This window comes from Podarcis gaigeae, assembly GCF_964106915.1.
Source record: "Podarcis gaigeae genome assembly, chromosome: 4".
In the NCBI taxonomy this organism is placed as follows: Eukaryota; Metazoa; Chordata; class Lepidosauria; order Squamata; family Lacertidae; genus Podarcis; species Podarcis gaigeae.
Window position 1 is genome coordinate 49,838,326 of NC_139677.1, and position 14,042 is coordinate 49,852,367.

The 14,042-nt window shown below is 37.5% G+C and overlaps 1 protein-coding gene across 23 annotated transcripts in view; it reads right to left on the reverse strand.

Moving 5' to 3' along the window:
* Positions 1-14,042, reverse strand: part of CASK (calcium/calmodulin dependent serine protein kinase) — a 121,794-nt gene that overhangs the window by 16,560 nt on the left and 91,192 nt on the right. For 6 of the 23 annotated variants that reach the window (XR_014563274.1, XM_083734687.1, XM_083734689.1 and 3 more), the window contains 4 exons: positions 11,983-12,006; positions 6,299-6,367; positions 4,989-5,024; positions 1,210-1,406 (listed from right to left, as the gene is read on the reverse strand). Coding sequence is in view for 21 of the 23 variants with exons in the window: in XM_083734687.1 (XP_083590813.1) it covers positions 1,210-1,406; positions 4,989-5,024; positions 6,299-6,367; positions 11,983-12,006 (326 nt within the window). In the remaining 2 variants the exon portion in view is untranslated. The remainder of the gene's footprint in view (positions 1-1,209; positions 1,407-4,988; positions 5,025-6,298; positions 6,368-11,982; positions 12,007-14,042) is intronic. The other 17 variants (XR_014563273.1, XM_083734692.1, XM_083734673.1 and 14 more) reach the window with 5 other exon arrangements.

The following is a 14,042-nucleotide window of genomic DNA, read 5'->3' on the forward strand; positions in this document are numbered from 1 at the left end:
AGGTGCTACTCCTTGGTAACTGAATTGCTAAGAAACTTAAAGCAGCAGGAAAAGCAACTGAGGGCAAGCAGTGTAAGATTCAGGCCGAATCAAACTAAGCACAACACAGATATCATTTGAAGGTCATGCCATGGGAGTGAAACAAATGCCATGCCATCTGGTGGAGCTCTTCTGCGTAGGCAAGGGGTTGTTGCCCTTTCTGGTTGGTCACTTATGTGAACTGCAGTTTGTTATGGACTTGCTTTGCAAGGCATTTGCAGAAAAACAACATTGTCTTCAATCTGATCTGGACACTGCTACTACATGATAGTATCCAAACAGAGGCACTGAAAGTATCCTCTTATTTGTCCGATGCCAACATGGTGTATGGGAAAATGTTAGCAACCATTTACACTAAAAGGAAGAGCAGGTTGTTGAATGGGATTACCAATACATTTTTAAATTAGAGAAAGCTGCTGCTGCCTCAGATGACAGCAATGATAAAAGCCCTCTGAAGGCTAGTGTATAAGCAGATAATTTATACAGCTACTATCTAGTGTCTAATCTCACTATTATTTTAAAGATGGTGGGGAAAAATGGTTGCTGAATCACACAACTTTCCCCAAACAATTTGTTTGGTTTAGTAGACCTGGCAGTCTAGCCAAGGAAGGGCAAATGCAACACCATTTTCAACCATAAATTTCTCATGGATTGTCCACAGCACTTGTTCAAAATATCAATGAGAAAACGTCATGGCAGCACTCATCTGCGTCTTCACTGAATTGTTGATAGAAATGATTATGGAAGGCATATTTTAGTTTGTGGGGCGTCATATCCAATGGAATGGGTGTTCACCTTGTTGTGAGACATGGTAAACACCCATTCCGTTGGAAACGACGCTCCACTCCCAAAACTACACTTCAGGTAAGACCAATTTTTCTTTGTCACAAAGAGGCTGCCTGAATAAGTTCCACAGGGACTGATCTTATCACTGCAGTGTTACCACCACTTACCTCTCCCAGGAGTAGTCTCAGGATATATTTGCATGTTCTTGCTATAACAGTGTATGTGTGTTTTGAGCACTAGACTGAATGACCAATTTAATTGACTAAATCAAACACCTTTTTTGCCAGAAAAAAGGGAACAAATGTTTCAAATCGTAGGCACATTTTGACAGACCAATTTATTTTAAATTACAGACATATTAATTTTATAAAATTCCAAACATACCATTCCTGAAGCTCAGGAGAAGGAATGAGGCCTGCAGTTCCATTTTTTGAATTCTCCAGTTTACCCTGCCACCAATTGTGATCATCTTTGCTAATAATCTGGATAATATCACCAACTCTAAATCTGATACCAGCTTCTTTGCAGGGAATGAGGTCATCCTTTGCTGGGTCATATTCAAATTGTGCTCTTACATATATCTATAAAACAGGAGTTTGTGAAAACAATGCGATGTTAATATGGTTAGAACTGACAGGTGAAATGTTACTCTATAATCTAACTATCACTGTTTGCATCCAGGCTTAGGAAGATACCAGTATTAGACATAAGAATGACGGCTGAAAACAAAACAGAAAAAGCTGGAAAGAACTGTGGTGATGATTTTGATGAAGCCTTTAATTGGAGTGCTTTAACATTCCATTGAAACTTTGAAATTCTACTTCACCTCTTTGTCTGTTTGCATTAAAATATTGTTACTAGTTACTCAAAATATGAAATAGAAATATGTATAACTTAATGGACAATACCTTAACTAACAAAAACTTTAATTCAGAAGATGAAAAATAATAATGCACACAGTGCATCTTTACTATGTGCTGAACACAAGCTATATTACTAGGGGCATATCTATAGGCAGCTTCCTGTGTTCTAAATCTTTCATTTTTATGTATGTTAAGATTCCATTTGACCCAGACCCTGGAGGAAGAGGACTGGGACCCCACGGCAGATCCCACCCCAACTGAAGACCTCAAGCAACTGACAGAAAGCCAGTCTATAAAGCCCTGTTTCAACGATTCCTTGTCTGGGCTCCCCAATAACTTCCTCAACATCATCTCAAGTCCTGTCTTAATCCTCAGTTCTCCCTCATGCACCTCCAGCCTTCAGGAGTCATGACAGATGTAGACAAGGAGGACAGAATCATAGAAGGAATGCCTAATTTTGCTGTCAGATGGCCAGAGGTCTACTGAGAGAAGGAAAAGATCTAGCCCTTAGATTCAACATGTATTGTATTAAATATATATACTAATTTAAAATCTGAAATTCTTGGTTGTATTTTCCCAAGTCCTGGGATTTTTTTTTTTAAATAAAGATGCTACTATTTTTGAAATTGATGAGTTAGTTTGAAATAATTTGTTGTTCAAGTGATGTTTTGGAATGAATTGCAAGCAGACAATACAGGATGCAAAGAATTTTTTTGAGAAGCATATCACTAAAAACATTAAGAGCAACCATTTAAGGAAAAAAGACATTAGAAGTAGGACACCTGCTAGACAGGCAGTTGGACCTCTGGAAGACAGGAAAGTTAAAGATGTATTAACAAGAAGAAAAGGAAATTGTGAAGAAGCTGAATGAATTCTTTCCATCTGTTTTCACTGTGGAAGATGTAGGACAGATCCCTGTAGCTGAACTAACTTTCTCAGAAAGGGAATTTGAGGAACTGTGCCAAACAGTGATGACAAGAGATGAAATTCTGGCTCTTATTGACAAATTAAGGTAAAGGTAAAGGGTCACGACTGGACCATTAGGTCCAGTCGTGACCGACTCTGGGGTTGCGGCGCTCATCTCGCTTTATTGGCCGAGGGAGCTGGCGTACAGCTTCTGGGTCATGTGGCCAGCATGACTAAGCCGCTTCTGGCGAACCAGAGCAGTGCACGGAAACACCGTTTACCTTCCCGCTGGAGCGGTACCTATTTATCTACTTGCAGTTTGACGTGCTTTCGAACTGCTAGGTTGGCAGGAGCAGGGCCCGAGCAACGTGGGAATTCGAACCGCCAACCTTCTGATCGGCAAGTCCTAGGCTCTGTGGTTTAACCCACAGAGCCACCCGTGTCCCTTATTGACAAATTAAAAACAGACAAATCCCTGGATTCAGGTGATATCCATTTTAGGAGTTCCTAAGAACTCAAACATGAAAAAACTGATCTAACAAAAATCTGTTAACACCTCCAAGATCAGCCTCTGTGCTTGAGGACTAGAAAGGACCAATATTGCGTCTGCAAGGGTACCTTCTGTCTAACTTAAAAGTTATTTGAGAGTGTCAGTAATCATACGGAAGGACTTATCTAGGCTATATTGCATACTTCGACTTTCAAAAAACTTTTTGATGGAATTTGTCATCAACGGAATCTGAGTACTTTTAGCGGTCAGTCATGGGATGAGAGGACAGGTCTTTTAATGGATCGGTAACTGGCTGAACAGTAACAAGTCAAGCAGGAAGATGAAAGTAGAAAAAAGGACAGTTCTCACAATGACAGGATGTGAGGTCCCCAATACTGGGACCAGTGCTTGTTTTAACTTTGTCATGATGTAGAGTTACAGGTGAGTAACAAAGTGGCCAAGTTTGTCCAGGGTGGTAAGAACAAACAGTGAGGCGCTCCAAACAGATATCTATTCAAACTGGGTGAATGAGCATTAAAATGGGAAATGAAGATGAGGGTAAGCAAATGTAAACTGAAGCACATTCAGACAAAAAATATATGACAACACACAATTGCTTCTTTGTAATATCTGAATCAGGATCTAGATTGGTGTTTGAATGCTGTGAGTGGGCTGCATGAGGACACATAAACAGAGCTCATATCCTATGTCTATTCCTCGACTGAGATAGCTTGGCCACTGTGGGTATGGTCCTGGTACCCAGAAGACTGGACTACTACAGGGTGCTCTATGTGGGGCTGCCCTTGAGCTTAGTCTGGAATCTGCAGCTGTTGCAGAATATAGATGCTAGGTTGCTGACTGGGACACCCTGTTTACACCACATAAACCTCTGCCACGGTACTGCACTGGCTACCAATATGCTATTGGGATCAGTTCAAGGTTTTGCTTTTAACATGTAAAGTCCTAAACAACTTGCCTCACCCCATATATCCCTGCCTTGGAACTACACTCTTCAGATAGAGCACTGCTAAAAGTATCGCATGCCCCAGAGGTGTGATTAGTATGCAGTAGAAACTAGGCTTTTAGTGTTGCAGCTCCAGCCCTTTGGAATCAGTTACCATTTGAAATCAGACAAACACCTAGCTGTTTTTATATTTAACTAAAGGCAGTTTTGTTTTAAAAGGCTTTTCATGAAATGTGACCCAGCCATTTTGTGCAATAATAACTGTAACTACAGAACTGGTTTTATTGTCCTATGTTCATGGTGTTTGTAATACTTATTATTATTTTATTGTATACCACTTCAGTAATTTTTTGTTGTGAAGCAGTTTATAAACCAGCAAGCAAGCAAGCAAATAAATAAATAAATTCTAAAGGTATTGCCAAATATTATCAGGATACCTGAGTAATAATCATAAATAAAAAATTCCAGCTTGTAAGAACTGTCCCTTAATCATCCCCTCCTCAGCATAATGAAACTTAAGAAAATCTAGTATTTATTAAGATCAAAATACTCAAGAATGCACAACTACCACACATGAAAAACTGTTATGTATAGTAAATGCCTAAATATTATTTTCAGGGCAGCAAACGACAACCATGAAGATGCAATGAAAACGAAACATTAGAAGAATGATGGCATCAACACATCACATGGTCCTGAATCTAGCTACTATTAGAAATTATAATAAAAGTTGTAATAAAAAAAAATATACAACTACATTTCAGGTCACAGGAAAATGGAACTATGATGAATCAGCTAGGTGAGTAAAACACAAAATGGGAAAGGTTTATAGAGTTAAAGTCAGCACATCATGGAATACCACATTTGAGATGGTAAGGAGCGATTGCTACAAACTAAAGGTGCTAAATTAGGAAAGCTTCCACGTAGAATAGCTATTCACCTGTCGTCCTTTTGGTTGTGTTGTTGATGGCAAGTCCTGCAGAACAAAGCCAACCCAGGAAAAGAAAACTTCATTTTACTTTGAAAGCAGTCAACAGTATCAAAGCAAATAGTTAATTTGCAAGTATTAACAACAAATTTATTTTCAGAAATAACAATTTAATAGGAAAAAATGTCAAATCCAGGCTGTTTAGCAGCAAGCTGAAGAAAGCAGGTAAAAATTAAGCAGACAGAAAATGTGCTTTCAATAAGAATTCATCATCTTCAACACAAAAGCACCTGTAAGCAAAGGAGGACCCCTCTTTTAGTCTTAACATTCTAATTATATTCCTATTGGGACAATTATATAAATAAATTGTTTTTACAATTTGAAAGCTACTGTGTATCCCGCCGTTACGTCTAAATAGATTTCTAATTCATATAAATCTTAGTGTTTATACATAAACCAAATTATTCCTGTAGCTAATTACAATGGCAGTATTTTAAACAACATATAGAACAGTCTATATCGACGTTAATTGAAAGTTCGCAGAAACAGATACCATTTCTCATCTTATAGTACATGTGTTAACAGCACAATTATCTAAGTGTTTCTCAAGGAAGATCTGTCTACAGGTGCTTTCTAGTGTTTTACCATATATGTTCAGAGAAAAACAAATGATAAAAAATAGCGGTGTCTGCCATTATGTTTAACAGTACCTTTTTTTCCTGAACATATGACTAAAAAGAAAGTACTTTGTGTTAAAGATGTGATGTTAATAGCTTGGGATTATAAATGCAGTTTAAAGCCAGTTCCTTTTGCTTTTCATATCCAGGCAAGGCTCATATTTCACAAAAATATGTGCACATACCACAACAGCAGAGGACACACCAATTCCTTAACTGAGATAGCGGAAACCAATACTGCAATCTACAGAGCTTTAAAAATAAAAAATGTCCAGGTCTAAAAAAACCAAAACCCTCCAAATACCTGCTGTGCAAATATTTTGCTTCAAAAGACCACTTCAAAAGTTGAAAATAGAAATTAGCCTTTTTGTTTAGTTTTGAGCAAGTCAGGATGAGGGTAATGATAAGCATATTTCAGGGATGAGTGAATTTTTACATTACTGTTGAATGTAACTCATTAAAGGGATTTTAATGAGAAGATTATGTTGTCGCGTAAACCCTTGAATGAGAGCAAATGGGGAATTAGACTTCTAAGTATTCTTGATTTTATCAGCAGAACACAATTTTCTACTGAACATGTAATCATAACAGGAATGGTAGATGAGCACCAACAAGATCTGAATACTCTCTGTCTAGAAGTCTTACCGAAACAGAATTGTTAATGCTGCTATGGCCATTAGCTGGGGACTGTCTGGATGTAGAGGGGGAATCTCTCTGAAATAAGACACAAGGTTCATTATCACACAACACTACTGTAGAACACAGATATATTCATGTCAACAGTTATATCCACAGGGTTATGACCAATTATTTTGCCTTTTCTTTCTCGGTCTGCTTTCCACATCACACAAAGCCAAACCACAGCTTTGTGCAAACTCTGGAAGAGAGGCAAGTGGCTGCTTTGCTTCTCCCAGGTGGTCCTGATGCAATATTGTGCTAAGCCATAGTTTGGCTCTGTGTATTGTTTAAACCTAGTTGTAGTTTAGCTCTCTCTAGACTAATGTTAAGCTTTATCCAAGGTTTTGTCCCATGGTTTACAGTTTGAGGTTTGTCTGGGAGAGTGAAACCATGCATCCAGATTCAGATGACACACTGAATCAAGCTATGGCTCAGCTCAGCAAAACAACAGGGGAGGAGCAAAATGATTACCCTCTCCTCTTCTGAAGTTCATGCTAAACCAGTGATGGCCAAACTTGGCCCTCCAGCTGTTTTGGGACTACAACTCCCATCATCCCTAGCTAGCAGGACCAGAGGTCATGGATGATGGGAATTGTAGTCCCCAAACAGCTGGAGGGCCAAGTTTGGCCGTCACTGTGCTAAACCATGGATTGGCTTAGCATTATGTGGAAACCAGGAATCTCGAGTGTTTTCATATTTTTTTAATACACAATCTAAATTAATGTCTATTTTTTTTAACTTTAAATGTAAGTGGGACATACTATAGATACACACACATTTATGTGTGTGTGTGTGTGTAACTTGGAATGGCCTCTCTTTCATATTATTTTGAAATCTTGGGACATAACTGAATAGAAAACTTGCTATTATATTTCAGGTGTATATGGGGAGGCCTTCCTCCTATAATAATCTGTAAATTCTGTTGGGCTTTTCATAGTCTGCAGTTCATCTGGAGGGCAACATGAAGAAACATGGCTTGCTTAAAAACAAATGGAATAGTATAATATTGTAAATAATAATAATAATAGTAATAATAGTAATAATAATAATAATAATAATAATAATAATAATAATAATAATATGCCACCAATCTGGCTGGGTTTCCCCAACCACTCTTTAGAAGACATATCTTTACACTCCTGATGGGGCATATAATACATGACAAAGTTGTCAAAAAAGAAAACTCAACTTCTTTTGAATACTTCTGTAGTAAAACAAATCACTTACATTATAGAAAAAAGGACTGAGGCAAAGGTACAGGACTCTGATATTTTAGGATGAGAATATTCAGTTGGGTTTAATAATTTCCCCAACAATAAGTAAAATATGTCTAACACCATATTAGATTGCAACGGGTCAATAGCTTCTTGTGTTACAAAACAACAGAGGACATGAATGGCTTCCTCCTACATTTCGGCTTACACAGTTGTGCCTGGATCTGAGAATATTAATGCATGCATATGTATGTTTTGGGACTACAATTCCCACCATCCCTAGCTAACAGGACCAGAGGTCAGGGATGATGGGGATTTTAGTCCCAAAACACACACACACATACACACACAACAGGGGCAGCTGCATATTTTCCTCAAAAGAGCTCACCCATCTATTGATATGAGAAGGAGTAGTTTCAGTCAAGAAGCGCTATCAATGAGGAGATCTAGCAGTCTTTATTGTTGTGGGTCCCATATTTCGTATTCCTTGCCTAGGGAAGTCTGCCTAATCACCAATAATTTGCCTTCTAGAAAATATTGTAAGATCATCCTTTTAGGAAAAATGTTCGGACTCTATGATTTTCAAAATAAAGTTGTATCCAATGCTAGTCCTGCTCAGAGTAGACCCACTGAAGATGAACATGATTACTCTGGGTCATTAATTTCAACAGTGCTACTCTGAGTAGACTAGTATTGGATATAACCCATGATTTTAATAGCCTTTTAAACATATACTCACAGGTCTTGCTTATCGAGCACAATATTTTCTGTGAAAATCGTTCGTCAGGCGAGTGTTCACATAATGAGTTCATGATTTCCATTATTTCTGATAGAAATACTTCTAATCTGGGATTTTCCCAATTTCTCCCCCACCCTTTTCAATTTTTTCTGCAGCCAATCAGCAAAAGAGAGACAAAGGGAAAAACTGATTTGTCTGATCCCTCCTACTGATTCATCTGATCTTGCACCCTCAATCCCTTCAGAGTTTCTGCCTAAACATAGCTGCTACCAACCAGCAAAGCAGAAGCAAGCAAGCAAATAAGGAAGTGGGCAAACTCTGGATTTTCGGATATGTGAATCTGTGGTGTTTATAGTGAGGTTTGGGCACAATTCTTTACTTGTGGATTGGTGAATTTTTGCATAGCAAGAGGGTCGATAGTGGGATTTGCGCGTATAATTTCTCTCCTTGGCCATACTTTTTTCATATCTAACTCTCAGCTTGTATTTTCAGACAAGTGAGGATCTTCAACAAAATACTGCGTTGTTCCTTCGCGTTCTAAAACTAATCCTCCAGCTCAGAATTCCAGGCAGCCTGAAACAGGAGCCTTGCAGCACTATTTTGGACTTGCTGTGGAAGTTGACATGGAAAAAAAGAGTGTGCTGTTATTTATTTATTTCCATCTTCCTGAAACCTTAACCTTCTGTGCCATACTGTGCTGAAGAGCTCAAGTCTGGGGCTGGGATGCCAACACTGATTTTGAGTGATCTGCTGCTATATATCGCAATACTGGGTGCCTACTGTTACCCCAGCTGGATTATCCTTTCCCCCATCACAATACAATACCATTTATCACCAAGGAGAAAGAGAGGGAGACAGACAATTTCAAGTGCCTGCCCTTGAACTACTAGCTGTTCCCTTCCTATTAGACCATAAATGTATGGGGTTTTTTTTTTGGGGGGGGGGTATCCATGATGACATGTAAAACATGTTGTGAAGTTCAGTTAAGAGTAGGATGTTAAGAAGGGGTTCAGTTAAGAGTAGGATGTAAATCTATTAAATAATGATCAGGACTAAGCGGAGAGTTTTATGGAGAGTAGGAAAGGTGTGAGGAGGCAGACATTTGCCTTTTTTAACCTTCTTATTGCCTGAAGCATCCCCATATACTAGGGATAGTGAAACAGTGAGCCTCTAGATGGGCCTTTCTCAACCTTGGGTCCCCAGATGTTGTTGGACTACAACTCCCATCATTCCTAGTTAGCAGAACCAGTGATCAGGGATGATGGGAGTTGTAGCCCCATGTCTGGGGACCCAATGGTTGAGAAAGACTGCTCTAGATGATGCTGGAATATTAGCCTTGACCACTGTACATTCTCCTGTAGCCAACCATACAATTTGTTTATAATGTTCCATTGATTTGTTATGCTTTATGCCTTTGTATCTCAGTTGTCTTACCAAAAGCCAACTCAAAATTTGAACTCAGTTTAAAAAGCAAAGTGTTCCTAACATAGCTACAGTTCTGAACACCTGAAATTACAAAGCAACTTGCAGAACCCAATGGAGGAAACATGGATTTGACTTCTGCACAATTCCCAATGTTCTGCTATAAATAATGAAATCAAATTTCCATTTATCCATGGAATTTTCACTTCATGCCAGGTTTTCATATGCATTGCTATTCTCTGGCTAAATTTCCTTCCTCTGTATATATTGTCTCATTTTCAGATAATTACTTTTGCTACTTGCAGAAGAAGGAACACATGGACCTTTTAGGAATAAGCCTCTCAAGCGATGCCTCATGAACTGAAAGGTGTGTTCTACTTTTCAGTATTAAGGGGGAATGTCACTTAATGGATGAGGAGCCTGAGGTTAGAAATTTTACCCTATCTCAAAGTTAAGGGATGCAATATAATACTGGTTTGTAGGGCATGCTCAAACCATAGTTTGTTAATTCAAATGCAATGGCAAATTAAGGTTGACCTCAAACCAGAAGGGAAGTAGTGAATCACTATGTTCACATAATGCCAACCCATGGTTTGCCATTAGGCCTGAACCATTCTAGAGAAAGATACTCTAAACAACATATTTTTGGGGATGAAATTTCAACACCATGTTTGAATTCTACTAGCCTATCTTACAGCAACTAGGAGGAGAATATTTGTTAGTTCTATTCCATGTTGAGTTTTGCTCAAGAGCTTGACGCACAATGTGTCAGAGATTGCATTACAGTATAAGAAACTGGGCATAACTAAAATACCAGCTGTAGCATAAAAAATTCTAGTAGATCATAATAAGCTTGTGCAAAGTCCTACAAAAAAACTTGTACACATGGAGAAACTCTTCTAGCTCTGGGGATTGTTTTCTTACACAATGCTTTCCTGCTAAGTCAGAAACAGCCCTTCCATGCATGGAAGACGCTTTCCATCGACTGATGGCATACCTATGGTTCCAACCCAAAGCCTATATTTCAGGTTTTCACAAATTTTCAGGTGTTTTTTTAAAAATGCAAGGCTTCTCGAAAGAACTCAAACATGGATTTCAAGAACTTGTGTTTTGAAATTTTGAAAATTGAGCTTTTTATAGATGCTAGAAGTTGAGCTTTTTAATGAAAAATCAAAGTGAGGATAGACTACTAAAAAGAATGGCTAGTAAAAAGCAAAATGAAAAGAAACACAATAACAGATCTAATTTTACTTCTATGGATCAAAAACCTCCAATTGTATTGCTTTAATGTAAATGAATGTAAAGTTATCTTCTCTTTCTTATTTTATTTTGTAGGAGCAGGAGAGCTTTGACCAAGGCAGCATCTAAAAAAAGAATTCTTAAAATTCAAAGTGATTATCAAAGTCTAAAATACATCCTGAGAGTTCTAGAAAAATAATAACTTGTTTTCAGTGCTTGACTACAGATATGTGCTCAATCATTTGCAGAATGCATTTAGAGAAATAAGATTCTACGGTATACAAACTATCCTTTAAAAATTATCTTATGATGAGGGTTAGTATTAGAGGTTGAAGCTATTTCACCGCCTCCTGAATTAAAGCCATCTTGGTATAGTCTATAACCATGTTAAGTGTTTTGAAGGGCAACATCCCCTCAACATTGTCATGCTTTGTATCACTGAGTAGGATTTATGTGTGGGAAAATGTGGGTTCCCCACTAGCATATTCATTGCTTCTTTGATTGTTGTGAGGACTGCGGTATGGAAGTGTCATGGGCACCTATTCAGTACAGTTTGTAATGTGACTTGTGATGCCAACACAGGGTTGTTGTTTTTTAAAAAAATAAATAAATCCAGGCCATTTTGTAAGTATTACTTATCCTTCAAAAACAAAAGGTTTGGAGACTGTGCACTGAATCAACTGCACGACTCCTGAACAGGAGTGTACAACTTGTCAAGGTTTTAAAATGGAGAAACAGTAGCATGGCAAGCCTCCAATGCAAGGTGGGCATCTCATTACCTTTTACATGAGTGTGAAATGTTGGGCTATTGACACAAACAAGTAATCTACATGGATGTTGAATAATGGCTTATATGCGCTTCTGGCAACTACTGAAATAAATACAATTTACTTCAAAATTAAATAATTGCCATTTTAGAATGGAAGATGATGATTTTGCGTATCTGTATATTGGCAATCTATAATATGCTACGAAAATCCACATAGGAACAACTGATACATTGAGCATGCAGTATTTTAAAGTATGACATCACTTACATAGTATTTCTCCCAGTTTGTTTGCTAAGTAGGAAAAACATCCTTCCTTAAAATGAATTTAATCAAAACAAATCTATCAAAGCATATTTTATACAGGTACAAAACCCCAAACAAGCAATTAGAAACATTTTGCATGGGAGAAAAGAGAGTGGAAGGCTCTTTGGTTTAAGAAGTTACATGTACTTCCTGGAAAAAAGTGTTTTAAATAGTTTTACACTTAGGCATTGCAGTATTAAAGATTATGAAACTAGAAAAAATATTAAAGAGGTAACCCAACAATAATTTAAACAGAATTATATTTAAATATTTTCTGAAAGCTGTTTGGCTCACAATGTGCCACTAATTTATCTCCTTGCTGGTTTGCCTGATATCAGGATATTCCTAAACTTTAATTTTTTTTTTAAATGTGCAGTTCAAAATCCATGAACCACTTCCCACTTTTTGGAAGTATTGCAAACTGTGTTATATTCCTAATTATAGTTTTCTTTTAAATTTTTTGAACAGACATCATTTTCTTTGGCTAGATAATCCCCCCAAAATTTCATTCTATCGATGCCTCATTACAATTATGAATTGCAAAAAGAATCCAAGTTACCATAAGCCACTGTGAATTTCTACTTCTTACAACTAACAGTGATTATATGGAACTTTGGGCTCAGGATATAAAGCACAGTGGTACATCGAGTTACAAATGCCTCAGGTTACAAACGCTTCAGGTTACAAACTCCGCTAACCTGGAAGAGTTACCTTGAGTTGAGAACTTTGCCCCAGGATGAGAACGGAAATTGTGTGCTGGCGGCACAGCGGCAGCAAGAGGCCCCATTAGTGAAAGCATGCCTCTAGTTAAGAACAGTTTCAGGTTAAGAATGGACCTCTGGAACAAATTAAATTCGTAACTAGAGGTACCACTGTATTAAAATCATGAAATAATTATCTGTGATTTTGAAAAGGGCTGGCTTTTCTCATAACTGCAATCTTCTCCTTTCTTCTCTTTCTTCTTCTCTCTCTTACAAGGCATTTGATCTGCCATACTACTGCCAGGTAGATAACTCTAACCCCGCCCCGCCCCAATCAGCATTTTCAACAGGAACAGACTTTGTAAATCTACCCTATGTATGTTAGAACATTTACTTGTCTCATGAAATAAGTTATCCCATGAAATAAAATTGGTATAGCGTTGCTTACTCCTGACAAAGCCAAACATCTACTTAATTTCTATCATAAGTGAGAAGTTTCATGACTGTACTTCTCACTAGGTACTAGATACAGAAATTTGTCCTAATGTATTAAATAAAAATAATTATTTCCCCATTTTTTTCTGATATCAGTGATTCTTCAGCCATCTGGTGCTTTTGCTTTCCTCTGGCTAAATTGGTAGATTAAACGGATATCATAAATGAAATATACATCCCAATGACGAATTCATTTTCAACATTCTTTTCCTATTTATCTATATAACTTTTATCTCTTTATTGAGTATCTTGCCCTTTGGTCTCATGGTTATCCTTTTTATAATAAACAAACAGGAATTTCCCCCATTAATTGATAATCATAATCCTGCTAAGCACTTACAATTTACTGATCTTTTTGCTAATTTATTTGTGATGTTTAATATTTTCACTAGATGCAATATATTGGGCTGTTGGCTTGATCGGTTTGTTTCTACTAGAACATCTACATACGAAATGTTTCCCTTTTTCTATTTAAAAGCTTGTCTTTAATTCTCACATTTTAAAAAACCCTGCTGCTACAGCGTGTGTTTCCTTTTAGTATCATCCTTCTGTCTCTGTCAGTGATTTGCTATAGTAGTTTAAACATTTTAACTCCTTGAGAAACAACAGATCATGCATTCTGAATTTATTTTGCCTTTACGGTCCTGAACATACCATCTTATTTACTGCACTAAAAAACTTACTTAAGCCTGCTTTTTACCACCCAATGTCCCAATTATGCCTAAAATAAAGCAGGAAATAGTACAAGTCCTTTTTCATATTATAGGCTGTTAGGGAGCAATTAATGAGCTGATGTAATGATATGAGAGAAGGACGACACAGTAGGTA